The sequence below is a fragment of the Uloborus diversus genome, chromosome 3 (assembly GCF_026930045.1).
Source record: "Uloborus diversus isolate 005 chromosome 3, Udiv.v.3.1, whole genome shotgun sequence".
NCBI classification, from domain to species: Eukaryota; Metazoa; Arthropoda; class Arachnida; order Araneae; family Uloboridae; genus Uloborus; species Uloborus diversus.
Genome location: NC_072733.1, coordinates 100,774,718 through 100,790,189, shown reverse-complemented (window position 1 = coordinate 100,790,189; position 15,472 = coordinate 100,774,718). Strand labels below are relative to the sequence as shown.

At 34.2% G+C, this 15,472-nt stretch overlaps 1 protein-coding gene across 1 annotated transcript in view; it reads right to left on the bottom strand.

Moving 5' to 3' along the window:
* LOC129218399 (E3 ubiquitin-protein ligase HUWE1-like) overlaps nucleotides 1-15,472 on the bottom strand; it is a 736,974-nt gene that overhangs the window by 426,286 nt on the left and 295,216 nt on the right. The window contains exon 29 of the mRNA XM_054852650.1: nucleotides 14,092-14,255. Within this exon, the coding sequence (XP_054708625.1) occupies nucleotides 14,092-14,255 (164 nt within the window). The remainder of the gene's footprint in view (nucleotides 1-14,091; nucleotides 14,256-15,472) is intronic.

Here is a 15,472-nt window from a genome sequence, read left to right as displayed (position 1 = left end):
GTTCAACTATTTTTTTTTTTAATAAACATTATTTCATGCCTGGAATAGAAATCAAGTCTAATCTGTGACAGCATGAAAAGAGCACTTCGAAAAGTTCTATCCAACAGATAATTTGAACAACATGTATGATACAATTTATTACAATTTATAAGGCTACTGCAACACTACTCTTTGTTGGGTAAAACGACACAGATTTGCAAAGGTGTTTCTTTGTGGAAACGCCATAACTTCTATAATCTATCAATCATAAGGTATTTTGATTTGATGGCTATTTATATATGTACACACATATCATCACCTCAGAGCAACAGCAAACTATCTAATCCCAGAAATAACACTAATATATCTTGCTGTTGCTCTGAGGCGACAATATATACGTTGTGTTGTTGCTTATAATCCTTAAAGATCTGACATAAGTCAGATCAACTCCAGTAGGCTGTTGATTGCTAAAAAATCAATGACAAGTAAAAGATCAGTTGTTAAGTCCACCTATGAAAGTCCTATGAATCGCAGAACATGCTCTGGAGTGGCTGGGTGGCGAGAGAATTTTTTACCATTGGGATAGATATTTCTGCTACATCCAAATAGACACTTAAGGTGAACACTTGTGAGTCTTGTGCTTGGGAAACGCAGTCACATTTAATTTCTAAAAGCTTGCCAGGAGTTATGGTGTACCACTGATGTGCAGGTGGCATGCGCCAACGTAAATACAAATACAAATGTGACGACCAGCAACAGGCTCTGGACCCGGCTAGGCTGGTCCTGGCCAGTTTATTAGTCCCCAATGAAGATCAATAGCCCTCTTAAAGCTATCCAACTCCTTTCTCGATACCACCTTTTCTGGTAAGCATTTCCAAGTGCCCTTGATCCTACTAAAGTAGGAATTTTTTATAATTTCCAGGTTAGCCTGATATTTGAATAGCTTAAAACAATGACTCTCCATCCTGCTTTCCGTGCAGAAATTTAACCCTTTAATATCTTACAATTTGATAATGTTTAAACAATTGAATCATGTCCCCGCTGACTCTCCTCTGCTCCAGGCTATACATATCAAATCTAGTATCATAATCTAAATCTGAAAGTCCTTTTAATAGTCCAGTAGCCCTCCTTTGAACTCTTTCCAATCAGAAATATCTTTCCCGAGATGAGGAGACCAAAACTGAACAGCATACTCCAAATGAGGTCTTACTAAACTCCTATATAACAGCAGAAGAGCCTTCTTCGATTTGTTTGAAATAGATGTATTGATAAACCCAATCATTGTAAGGCAAGGCGTAAATTTAAGTATTTGGTACGGATTCAGAAAAGAGAGTTGGAGCAAAGACTGGCAGATAACATAAACGGGAATCCCAAGAGGTTTTTTGCATACGCTAATTCGGGGAAAGTTCGAAATAGTCATATTGGGCCACTGGTTGATGAGCACGGAATTTTAATTCAGGACGATAGTGATATTGCCAATGTTCTTAATAACTTTTTTTCGAGTGTTTTTAACGATAACTGTATCTCAACAGTTGACACCAACAAGACACAAGCTATAGTACAGCTTGAGGACTTTGTATTTTCCAGGGATGACGTTCTACTTCATTTGAAAAAAATTAAAGAGACTAAGGCTCCAGGGCCAGATAATATTTATTCGAAAATTTTAGTTGAATGTGCAGAGGAATTAGCAGATGTAATCGCAAACATTTTCAATGCTTCTTATAATTCGGGGACAGTGCCAGAGGACTGGAAGCTGGCTAACATTACACCGCTCTTCAAGAAAGGGTCTAAAGGGAGTGCGGGAAATTATAGACCTGTGAGTAACTTCGGTGGTTTGCAAAATTTTTGAAACATTGATGAAAATTAAGGTAGTAAATTTTGTAGAGACGAATAATCTATTGACTAGTTTTCAGTACGGTTTTAGGAAAGGTAAATCTTGTGCAACTAATTTATTACATTTCTATGACAAAGTTACCATGGCTTTGGACAATAAGAAGCCTGTAGATGTTCTTTACATTGATTTTCAAAAAGTTTTCGATAAGGTACCGCATGTTGCTCTACTTAGCAAATTAGCTGATATAGGAATAGGAGGGAAAACTTTCATTTGGGTAAAAAATTGGCTGACCGGAAGGAAACAAAGAGTAGTTGTAAGGGGAAATTATTCTAATTGGAGTGAGGTCTTAAGCGGGGTTCCTCAAGGATCAGTGTTAGGGCCTGTTTTGTTCATTGTCTTTATGAACGATATTCACAAAAATATTTCTGGGAACATGAATTGTTTTGCTGATGATGTCAAAGTTATGGGGACTGTAGAAAATGAAGAACAAGCAAATCAGCTGCAAGAGGATCTAGATCATATTACGGCGTGGGCTGATAAATGGGGTATGGCTGTTAATGTTGGGAAATGTCAAGTGCTACATTTAGGACATGGAAATAAGTGTACAAATTATTATTTGCAAGGTTCAGTCATTAGTCAGGCAGACAAAGTTACTGATCTGGGGGTCCTAATAAGTCAGGATTTAAAGTTTAGCCAACAGTGCAGCATTGCTAGCAATAAAGCCAATAAGATGCTTGGGTTTATCAATAGATCTATTTCAAATAAATCTAAAGAAGTTCTTCTGCCCTTATATAGAAGTTTGGTAAGACCCCATTTGGAGTATGATGTTCAGTTTTGGTCTCCTTATCTTAAGAAAGACATTAATGTATTGGAAAGGGTTCAAAGGCGGGCTACAAGGCTAATAAGTGGACTTTCCCACTTAGATTATGATTCCAGGCTTAGAAGGCTAAAAATGTACAGTCTTGAGCAAAGAAGAGACCGAGGGGACATGATTCAGCTGTTTAAATTTATTAAAACGAAAGATGTTACGGGGCTAAAGTTTAGCACTGAAAACAGGACAAGGGGTCATTGTTTTAAGCTATTTAGATCTCAGGCTAACATGGATATTAGGAAAAATTATTATTTTAGCAGGGTAGTGGAACCTTGGAACAGCTTACCGGAAGAGGTGGTAATGAGCAAAGGAGTAGACAGTTTTAAGAGGGCCATTGATCTTCACTGGGGATTGTAAATTGACTAGGACCAGTCTAGATGGGCCCAGAGCCTGTTGCTGGTCGTCACTTTTGTATTTGTATTCTGTTGTCTTTGTTACTTGCAATGCTGCACTGTTGACTGAACATGAAATCCTGATTTATTAAGACACCCAGATCAATAACATTTTCAGCCTGACTAATGACGGAACCCTGTAAATAACACTTATTTCCATGACCTAAGTGTAGCACTTGACATTTACCAATATTAAAGGCCAACCCCACTTATCCACCCTCTTAGTAATATAATCTAAATCCACTTAAAGTGTTTTACTTGTTCTTCATTTTCTACAATTCATAACTTTTATATCACCAGCGCAAAACAATTTATGTTTCGAGAAATATTTTCAAACGGATTTATCTAAATTATTCAATTTAAAGAAATATTAATTACTCAATTTATATTAAATGATTAAATTTAGATTAAATTGAATAAAGATCTTGGTAGGTAAGTGTGGAGAAACCAGCTATTTCATCCTCGCTACCCTCCTTGATCAATTCATCTGCTGCAGGGTGGTGACAGGAACTGGAAAAAAAAAGTTCCCTGACTTTTCCCTGATTAAGTTCACCAAATTTCCCTGATTTACGTTACTAATGATAATGGTTTCCTTTCTTTGCCCTAACTGAAAAGCATCGCATATTAAATGAAATGCGATGTTTAAAACGGTTTAGGCTGTTAATTAAAAATATATTTTAAAAAGATGCTCCTTTTTTTTTGGTAAAATAAGTATATTAAATTATCGACTAAGAAATATTATAGGAAATCTAAAACAAATACTCTTGAACCAGTTAACATAAGAATTCTAAGAAATTATAAAAACCACTGTTAGAGACATATTTAAACTAAAAAATTTAAATTGAAATAATCCTGAACTGAATTTTCAAATAGTATATTGTTACTACAAAAGTAACAAGTGATAGTTAAAGTATAAAAGTAATGTAGTTTTGCTTATGTAAATAATACTGCTGTGTGTAGGAAACGGCAGTATCTGCAGAAATAAGTTTGCGATATATTTGAAGAAATGTGTGGTGTATTCAGTACTAACAGGAAAATGTTGGAATTACACTTTTTTTCGTGCCTTTTTTTCAGCGAAAACCAACTAAGCGAGCATGTACAATAAAGATAACGTACAATAGATGACAAAAAATGCAAAAAAAAAGAGAAAAATTTGCAGTTACTGCTCTTTATCTGAACATGGCAGAATAGACATATTTATGTAAAACAAATTTAAATCTTTCAACAACCAGTAATATTGAACTATCTCTAGTCAAAAACTTAGGTTTTAATGTATGAATATAGCATTTTAACTATTAAAAAATACATAAAAATATTTACCTAAGTACACAGCTCAATTTCAAATGATTTCATTAGTTGTCAAAAAAAATTCAAAATATATATGTATATGGTTTTAAAATAAAAAGAGTTTTAAAGTCTGAAAAGAAAAACCCTTCGGATAATCTGAAGTAGTGGCAGCCATTCAGGGGTGGGGGCAAGGCAACCGACCCCCCCCCCTTCTTTTTATGTTTTTTTTTTCCCCCAATGTAGGAATCCAAACCAGAAATTATAAAGAAAAGCAGAAACGTCAAAATTTTCAGAACATAATTATTTGTTTTACTTTGTAAATCTGTTTTTGAAACATTATTTAACACAAGCACTAGCTTTTAGGTTATGTATTCATTTTTTAAATATTAGTAAATCAATTGATTAACTTAAACAAACCATACTTGTTCAATGAAACTATTATTTAACACAAGCACTAGCTTTTAGGTTACGTATTCATTTTTTAAATATTAGTAAATCAATTGATTAACTTAAACAAACCATACTTGTTCAATGAAACTATTAAGTGTTTGTGACATCTCAAAATACTTTGGAGTAAATAATGCAAGTCTAATTTATGTCTAAGTGTTTCTTCAGGGAAAGTCATTGTGTACAAAATTCATCAAAATCTTGAACATGGCAAAAAAACAAATTTGATTTTCAGTCAACATTCAATTTTAGCAATTAAATTAAAAATGCCAAGTGATAACTTTTAAGATTTTATCAGCATTAATTCAAGAAACAAATATTTTTTCTTGAAAATGTGACAACAGTATGCTAATTACTTTAAGACAATGAGTAAAGGCAAAGGAGCAAAGTCATTAATGATGGCTTTCCTCTTTGCCTGTAGGGTTGTTTATTTATCGTAGCATGGAATACGTGGAAGGAAAATTTAAGCTTGCTAAAATAAACAACTTTACAGACACAGAAGCAGTCTCAGGAGATTGATTACTTTGACGTTGAGGAAAAAAATGCACAAATATGCGGCATTGTATGATCGCACTTCATTAATTTTACTTTTTTTAAACAAATAATTGGCAGAAAATTCATAGGGAATTAAAGTACTTCATTTTTCAAAGAAAAATAATTTTTTTTCTTCATTTAATCAGTTTTCCCTGAATTTTTATTTTTTCAAAATTTCCTGATATTTCCCTGATTTTTCCGAGTGATTAAGATCCCCGACTTTTCCCTGATCTCCCTTATCTGTCGCCACCCTGTGCTGTCTCATTGCTGGGAATATTTACATGTAATGGTATCCACTGTAGGTGGACATTGTGGTTCTGAGAGATCTTCTTTAGATTAGACGAGAAGAATAGAGATACAGTCGAGTCCCGTCTTACGTGAGGGATGCATTCCAAGACCCCTCGAGTAAGTCGAAATTTCGCATTGTGAAAATGGTATGTGTAAAATCTTTTATAAACGCACTGAATTATTTTAGACGCTTGTAAACACCCCCTTAACTGTTAAAAACTATTTCTTACCTATACATTACTGTTTCTTACATAAAGAACTGAATGTTTACTTATATTAAAAAAAAACGTTTTATTCAAACATAAAATACTGCTACGATTGAACAAAATCAATGATCAACGGGAAAGAAAGACATAAAATAAACCAGTATACGGTATGTACAGTATATAGTAAGAAAAGCAAATGCACTATAGTTGCACTGTATGGTACATAAAGCAATGATATTTGTAACTTAAAAATGTGATGATAACGATTTATGCTGTGTAATGAAACTTATCCGAATAAAAATATTTTCAAATACAGTCACTTCACAAGTTCTTTTATAACGTTTCCATCTATGGCAACACCCTTCTTCCTGCTTTCTTTAATTCACAATACAAGAGTAGCTTCCATTTTATTAATTTTTGAATTTTACTAAGATATTACTTGGTGAGCTTTTACAGATTTCCTTTTCTTGAATTTTAATTGTATGTATGGAAGATTCACTCATACCTAATTGTTGAGCTACCTTCGATGCATTTTTTAGTTGAGATTCAGCTTATCAAGATAGAAGCTTTAGCTTTTCTTTACTTGTGAAAAACTTTTTCTCTTTCTTTCTATCTTCACAAACTTTAGATGAAGCAGCGCTCTTAGGTGTCATTTTATTTCATCAACTTTCTCATTTAGAATGAAAAAAAAATTAATGAAAAATATTTGTATAAGCAATGTTCAAACTAGTACAGTGTGGGAACTTCCGCTCTCAGTGATGCGAAAGGGATGAAGGTCTATTCACAAAAAAAAAAAGATGGTAGCCGCTAACAAAGCCAATACTTACACACCACGATTCCCCTCCGAAGATTTTCACGTTGTGGGTGAGGAATTCCCATTAATCCTGAAATTCTTTACTGGTGAAAAAATCGCGTTATAGCCATTTCGAGTAAGTCGGATTGCGTTGTAGCGGGAGTCGACTGTATACTTGTTTGATCATGTTCAGAGAACCAGTCACTCAGATTGTTGTAGTACACTCCGACTGTTTGATAAAATCCAGAAATCGCCAAAGTCACATTCACAAGAAATAACTTCCTCAAGTCAATCGTTTACTGCAATTAACGCCCTCCTGAAAGCAGATCAAGGGTTGCGTTGCTTTATCAAGTCTCAAGTGCATTGTCAAGTGTTTATGTAAATACTGCTGCCAGTACGATCTTTTGTACGGCTGCTAAATGTACAGACCTGCACTGCATCACCAGGTATACAGCTTATAGTTTCCAGAGACAGCGGTCTAAGATGTTCTTCAAGATGCGTTTGCTTGTTTGCTGTAGATTTCCGATCAAAATGGGAAAAATACCCTTGGCATTCGCTCCAAGGGATCAATACAGGTTCTTAACAATTGGGTCATTGGGTCATTCCATACCGTTTCAACAGATGAGTGCGCTCAACCAATTTTTAATTTTTTTGAAACTCATATCCCAAAAAGATGCATATGAATGATGTTTAAAACCACATTTATTTTTTCTCTAACTTTAACCTTTGATTTTTTAGAGGTCATCAAAAGTCATTTTCATAGTCAAAAATTGAACTTATAGACTTCTGCATTTTGGCCCAAATCTAACTGAATAACAATCATGGCAGAACATTTTATTTTTTGATGTTAAAGTACATAAGATAATAGTATCACACACTGAGTTATGTAGCTGTAAATTATTAAAATAATGGCAGCAGGCCACAGTTCAAGGTCAAATATAAAATTTTTACTCGTTTCAAAGGGTCATAACTTGCTTAGGGGATAAAAACACAAAGTAAAATATGGCAAAAACTAATCACTGGAGTCACATTAGTGAGAAAATATAGCTGTAATAGTACAATTACTTCCAAACAATATGGGCAAGGACTTCAAGATTTACTGAACTATGCTTCTGAACATGTGATCCAGAAGCTTTTCCACTACTTAAACAACTTGATAACATGTACTCTGAGCATATGCAATGCAACAGCAAACAAAAATAACACATTTTTTCTGGTAATGTACGATTAATTGTTTTTTCTCTTTCTTTATTCATTAATGCAAGGTTAAATCTTCAAATAAGCAAAAAACTAGAATTAAGGTCTTACTGTGTTTATTTAGGTATTGCATCAATCTCTGTATCTGAATTCAGGAAATAAATTCAGTAATGGCATGAGTAAGCAGGAAAAAAAATTGAACATATGATCTATCCTTTCTCTATAGTGAACACATCCCCATAATCTGAACAGTTTTGTTCGCTCCTATGAGTGTTCAGAATAGAGAGAGTCCACTGTATTATTATTATTTATTTATTTTTTTGTAAAAACGAAATTTCAGAATTTTGAGATGGCACAAACTGCATCATTGGTACTTAAAGTTGAGTGTTTTCCCTCTTTTCTGTTAAGAATATCATTCTTGAGTGTTTTTCTAGTATTCGGGGGGGGGGGGGGGGGGGGGGGGGGGGGGGGGGGGGGGGGGGGGAGGGGGCATCGCTCTCTGGGAGCTGTGCACTCATCAAAATATCAATATTTATCTACCACTCTACATTATGTTAAATTATACTAGAAATGTTATATGTTTTATAGTATTTAAAATAATTGTAAGAAAAAAAATCAGGCAGAGGGGGGTTCAGAATTTAACTTTTTGACCCAAGACACTGTTGAAGAGCACAGAATTTCTTTTAAAACTTATGAACTCTGTGATTTAAAAAAAAAAAATTATTTGTTTACTCATCGAAAATTCAAAAAATCCAATTCCCACAGCAGATGCAAAAAGATCGCAATCTTCAAAGTGAAGGCATCAAAAGCATAAAAAAGACTTGCAAAAGAAATATTTTTGATAAAATTATTTTAGAATTGCATTTTATGGTCCTATGATGAACATATCAATAATATCTGGACACAGTTGAAGCAAAAAAAAAAAAAAACTGATTTAGCATTTTAATTTTGGACTCATAAAAGAAAATGGAATTTCGCTTTAAAAACATTAAATAAGTGTTGTTGCAAAAATAAAGAGACTTAATTTTTTTGCATCCTAATGAAGCGAAGTTAGCTTGAAAAAAAATAAAATATAATTCTCATATCGGATGTAAAAAGATTGCATTTTTCAAAATTTAGGCATATAAAGAAAAAAAGGTAAATAAAAGAGTTTATTTTTAGTTAATTATACTCTTTAGCATCGAAAAATCAAACCCATATAACTTTCTCCCAAAATAACAGTTAAACATTGCACCTCCAGACACGAAGTGGCGATAAGTTTGAAGTTGGTAACCCTATCCGAAGCGATCACATTCCCCCCCCCCCCCCCCCCCACCCCATCCCTACTATCCTTTGCAGTTCTAAGTTCATTTCCTTGTATATTATTGTTTATTAAATCATGAAGGGGGGAGAAAAGTGCTTACGACGCCCTTTTCAGAGAAGGTTGATGCTTTTTCAGAGAGAAGTTTACAACAATACTGCTGCATGAAACAAACAAGCAAAATTATAAACCAAACAGACTTTCAGCTGTTAATTTCTTTCAAAGAAACAAACAAGAATTATATTTATTTGACCGTAGTATATCGCTTGCAGGAGCATCAAAAACGTGACTTTTTTTTTTGCAAAATTAGCTGTATAAGCTGATCCCTCTCATTTAACTTTAAAAAAGGTTCCAAAAATTATCGTTTTTATGGACCGAAATATGAGTTATTTTGATTTGAAATTTGCTCTTTCAGTAAACAATTTGTGAAAGATCAGTTTTTGTTTATCAGAATTTTGTGAAGGGTCTGTTTTCGTAATCAGGATTTTGTGAAAGGTCCGTTTTGGATGATCAGATTTTTGTGAAGGGTCCATTAACGGAGCCTTCTCTGGTCAGACCCCTGATATGGTTTACACAGTCGTCTCTTTTTGCCTAACAGTTTTATAGTTGAATGTGCAGAGGAATTAGTGGATGTTATTTTGAATATTTTCACTGCTTCTTATAACTCGGGGACGGTGCCAGAGGACTGGAAGCTGGCTAACATAACGCCACTCTTCAAGAAGGGGTCTAAAGGTCTTGCTACGAATTATAGACCTGTAAGTTTGACTTCGGTGATTTGTAAGACTTTCAAAACTTTCATCAAAATTAAGATCATGATGTTCTTAGAGACTAATAGTCTGTTGACTAGTTTGCAGTATGGTTTCAGGAAAGGTAAATCCTGTACTACTAATTTATTGCATTTCTACGACAAGGTTACCTCAGCTTTAGATAACAAAAAATGTGTGGATGTTGTTTATATTGACTTTCAAAAAGCTTTTGACAAGGTACCGCATGTTGCTCTTCTCAGCAAGTTAGCTGACATTGGAATAGGAGGAAAAACTTTACTTTGGGTTAGAAATTGGCTTACTGGTAGGAAGCAAAGAGTAGTTGTGAGAGGAAATCATTCTAATTGGAGTGATGTTTTAAGTGGGGTTCCTCAGGGATCAGTTTTAGGGCCTCTTTTGTTTATTATATTTATGAATGACATCAATGAAAATATTTCTGGAAGCATGAATTGTTTTGCTGACGATGTAAAAGTTATGGGGATTGTCGAAAATGAAGAACATGTAAAACAGCTGCAAGAGGAATTAGATCATATTACTAAGTGGGCAGATAAATGGGGTATGGCAGTTAATGTAGGGAAATGTCAAGTGCTACAATTAGGTCATGGAAATAAGCGTATGAGATATCATTTACAGGGTTCAGTCATAAATCAGGCAGAAAATGTTATGGATCTGGGTGTCTTTATAAATCAGGACTTCAAGTTTAGTCAACAGTGCAGTATTGCTAGTAACAAAGCCAACAAAATGCTTGGGTTCATCAAGAGATCTATTTCAAACAAATCTAAGAAAGTTCTTCTGCCTTTATATAGGAGTTTAGTAAGACCTCATTTGGAGTATGCTGTTCAGTTTTGGTCGCCTTATCTGAAGAAAGATATTTTCGTATTGGAAAGGGTTCAAAGAAGGGTAACTAAATTAGTAAGGGGACTCTCAGATTTAGATTATGATACCAGACTTAATAGGCTTAACATGTATAGCCTGGAGCAAAGGAGAGTCAGAGGGGACATGATTCAGTTATTTAAATTTATCAAAATGAAAGATGTAAATGGATTAAATTTTTGCGGGGAAAGCAGGACAAGGGGTCATTGTTTTAAGCTATTTAAATCTCAGGCTAACTTGGAAATCAGGAAAAACTACTACTTTAGCAGGGTCGTGGGCACTTGGAATAGCTTACCGGAAGAGGCGGTAATGAGCAAGGGAGTGGATAGCTTTAAGAGGGCCATTGATCTTCATTGGGGACTAATTAATTGACTAGGACCAGCCTAGCTAGGCCCAGAGCCTGTTGCTGGTCGTCACATTTGTATTTGTATTTGTATTGTATAGACTAGGTGTCCTCAGTAACAAAAAATTCAAATAAAATTAAATCAATGTCGTTATCAATTTCCTTAAACAGTATATATAGTGCTGATTTTCTACGTCTCCTCAGTCCACCAATTAAACTGCATATACATAATTCTGCAAATCTCCGTCAGATTTCTTAGTAAGTGGCTGTCCATAAATGTTGTTGCTTTTTTTCAACATTTTTGACCCCCTCCCCCTTTGTCACAAAGTTCGTTTGGCAAGCTACTTTTCATAAAGATATTCTTATTAAAAAATGCTTGATGTCACTTCTTGCTCATTCCTTCCCCCTTGTCACAAAGTCACCATTTCTGGCCCTCCCCCCTTAAATATTTGTGTTGTAGTAATCCACAAATACTTCTTTATTGTCCATCAGGATTGTCGAATTCGTTGAGGAAAGAGAAAGTGTGCGCTCCTTTCGAGTCAGTTTGAAATTTGTGAATGGCAAGTGTTGTTCCATTTTTTGCCATGAAAGTACGTATTTGAAATTCTGTAACTTTTGATTGGTTGAATAAAATATAACAAAATAGCATATCAAATTTACGGAAATTTAAAGCTTTACAACTTTGTAATTGACAATATTTATGAATACTAATCCTGGAAGGGATTAGGAGCAAATGTTTGACAAAAAGAGAGAATTTTTCCAAAAATCAACGATTTTTCATAACATATACCCGAAAAATTAGAAATTTGACAAATATGTGTAGAAACAGTTTTGTAGGAAGTTTGTTTAGCTTGAATTTTTATTTTAAACGCATTTTTTCCTCAAAAACTCAAAACTCAAAATTTTCTTCCCCCCCTCCCTCCCACCTTTAGCTCACCTCCTAGGGTCGGGGACTTTTAGTATCTTTACTTACTAACTACCCCTAACAATATTCTGAAGTCAAAAATTATCACATATTCCAAGCTCGCTACAATGTATCCCTAGACCGGACTATTGAGGTTCAACCACCTTCAAGATCAAGTTTTGAGATTCTACCAAACTAAAGGGGCTGAGTTTCTTAAACCTTTGATCCCTGTTCCAATTGTGCAGGAGCAAGGAAGTGCGATATAGGGGGCGGTAGTTGTAGATTTTATTAAAGTATTTTACTCAGTTGGCTCTTCTTCTAACATGCAATGGTTGTAAGTTTGCCTCAAACAGGGCAATTCTAGAAGGGCAGCTATTTTTGAGTTCAATAATTATTTGGGCGTACATCCTTTAACCCTTACAGGCGCGGGTCATAAAAATTTTAGAAATATAATAAAAAAATAAAATGGATGGGATAAATTGGTTATCTGGACATAGATTTTAAAGTCAAATTTTTTTTAAATTCACCCCCTCCAGTTGGGGGTGGTGTCCCCGTTTGTGACCACCGCCCTCCTAGAGCAGAAATTGTTTTCTGAAGTGGTTATACTTACCTCGTATGACAATTGAAGTAATTTCAAATATTTTAAGCTCTTAAGCATTTTTACTAATTATTTCAATAATTTATGCCATTAAGAATATTTAGAACACAAAATTCAATGTTTTTACTATGAAAATTCCAAGATAAAGATGAAGTAAAATTCAAGAAAGTTCATATAGATTATATAAAATTATCTAAATAAGCAATTTAAAATGTTAAAAATATTTTTGGCACATTGTTCTTGCTTTATGTGCATTCCCTTTGTGCTATAAAATATTAAATGAAAAAATACGACTGTATAATACCATTTACAGAAAAAATAATATCAAAGCTGATAATAAAAAAAGTATACAACTGTCTGGTAGGAAAAGCAGATCTCAAATGTGTGCAGTCATGGACCTTCAAATTCACCTGTTCTGGGTCAAGAACCCAAAATAAATAAACAAAAGCCCATTGTAAACTATTCTTTTGGTCCCCCTTTTCTGAAATGTATCAAATTACATCTTTCACCCACAACAGTGAGATCAATGCTCTAGACGGGCGGTGTCCACATTTGGGGACACCTGGAAAGAAGCTTTGTTTATGCATTCAAAAATGAACTCGAATCTTTTGCAAAATTATGATGGATTAGCCAGGATTCCTGAGGGAAAATGGTTGACTAATTTAGTTTATGGTGTAAATTTTAAGATTTTGAAAAAACATATTGTATTTGAGCTTGAAAATCGAGGTATTTTAAACAAGAAATTAAGCCAACAAAAAGTCATATTTAATAGTGCTGCCATCTGTGTGCATTAAAGAGAAATAAAAGCAACAAATGCAGCGATTTTTGGAGTTTTAAAGAAAAAACTTTTTTTTAAGGAAATTTTTAAAATTGGTCCCTTTTTGTGACCACCGCGCCGGAAAGGGTTAATTTCTGGAGATTGGCTTCCATCGTACAAAAATAAATTGGGTATCAATATTCCAGAATAGGTCTTATGAGTAGTTCTAAGAGTATTTGCACCCCAATCTCTGGCAGCTATTTCTTTGAGTAGATTGAGACACTTGTGGGCTTTAAAGACCATATGATCAATATGTTAACAGCTGTTGAATTCAGGGTCAAGATTGAATCCTAGCTATCTGGGGGTGCTTATCGAAAAAGAGAGGCTTTATCCTGAGATACAACTGAAGTTTGTAGAAAATCGTACAATTTTTTTTAAAAAAGCAAATATCTAGCACAAAAATACATTGTACTATTTTCAAAAATCATATTTTATTGATAGGCATAAGTTGAATGATTAGAATAATTTTTGTTATTATGAACAAAGAAACAATACCTGTCAATACCTTCATGTCTTACTGCATATTATTTAATTACATATAAGGATTTTAAGCTCCCTTTAACTTCACTTAAAACAGATATGACTGTATTATCTATTGTTTATGGCTCCCTTACCTTTAAATTTTGGTCACTACCAACATTGTATGGATGATACATTAACTTACCGGAACTTTGGTACTGGGGAGGCAGGAGGTGGTTCCCAAGACAGTCCCATAGCTAATAAGCGGGTAAGAGCACTTGCAACTGCACGTGCAGCAGGAGAGGGAGAACTTGGTGATGGGGGGATTTGCTGACCACGCCTTTGGCGCATAGGCGAACCAACACAAAGCTTAAAAGTAAAAACATTATAAGATTCAAAATAATTTTCTACATGGACAGGGGCGTAGCTAAGGGGGGGGGGGGTTTGGGGACAAAACCCCCCCTGAAATGTTAGTCACAAAAAAAAGAGGGAAGAGAAAGGAAAAAAAAGAAAAAAACCATCAAAACGACTTTTTTTTGAGTAACAAAGGTCAAAAATTCACTTCGCTCCCCCCCCCCCCCCAATGCCATTGAAAATATGCTCCCTCAAGCATAAAGATGCCTCCCTATGCTGAGACATTTTTTTGATAATTGAGTGAAATTTGACACTTAGCTTTAGAAATGAGATTGAGTTGTTAAATCCACGTATATGCAGCGTTTCTTTGTCATAGATTCGGCAAATTGTTAAACATGTTTAATTTTATGAGCCGCGCAGTGGGAATATTGCATACAGTCGAATCTGTATATTTCGAATTTCACATTAAAGAAAAAAATCGAGAGATAGATCTAGATTATTTCTATTAGCTTGGTTCGGATTAAAAAGTAGAAAATAAAAAAGACTTCTGTTTATAATACCCGAAAATTACTGTTGCTCTCTCAAATAGATATTTATGTAAATTCTAAAGCAGCTAATAAAATTAAAAATAAAGACTTGAGAGGAGAACAAATGGTATGCATTTGAGCGAATAACTTTCTACCGCATATATTTCTTCCCTAACTTTTTAAATTCAAATTTTATTAACTGTTTTAGAATTAGCATAAATGTAAATACATAAAAAGCAACATATAAATATAACGATATGAAAAGCAATTTCATGAACGGAACACGCTCATCAGATGTTTGATTTCCCCCTGATTTGGATAGACTGGTTTTGACAAGACGTTGCTAGAAAATTTCACTTTAAATTAAATGGAGGAAAAAGAAAAAAAAGTTGAATTTTCCATAACATTAAAAAAATAAAAAATACTTTGCTTCTGTTTTGTTTGACACAAGTATTGGTATTGGGGCACCCCATTCCAAAGTATATAAGACTCACCTCCCTCTTATTTTTTTTAATACAAAAAAAAATTTATATATATATATATACGAGGCGTGTTTTTAAAGTAAGTTCCGTTTTTATATAAAAAAGGAACGAGTACAGATAGAGCTAAGTAATTTAGTGCACAAAAATCTACCACCCTTACGCTATTTTTCGACATTGCTCCCGTGATTTTCCAAGCATTTGTCATAGCGTGGTACAGGTTTTT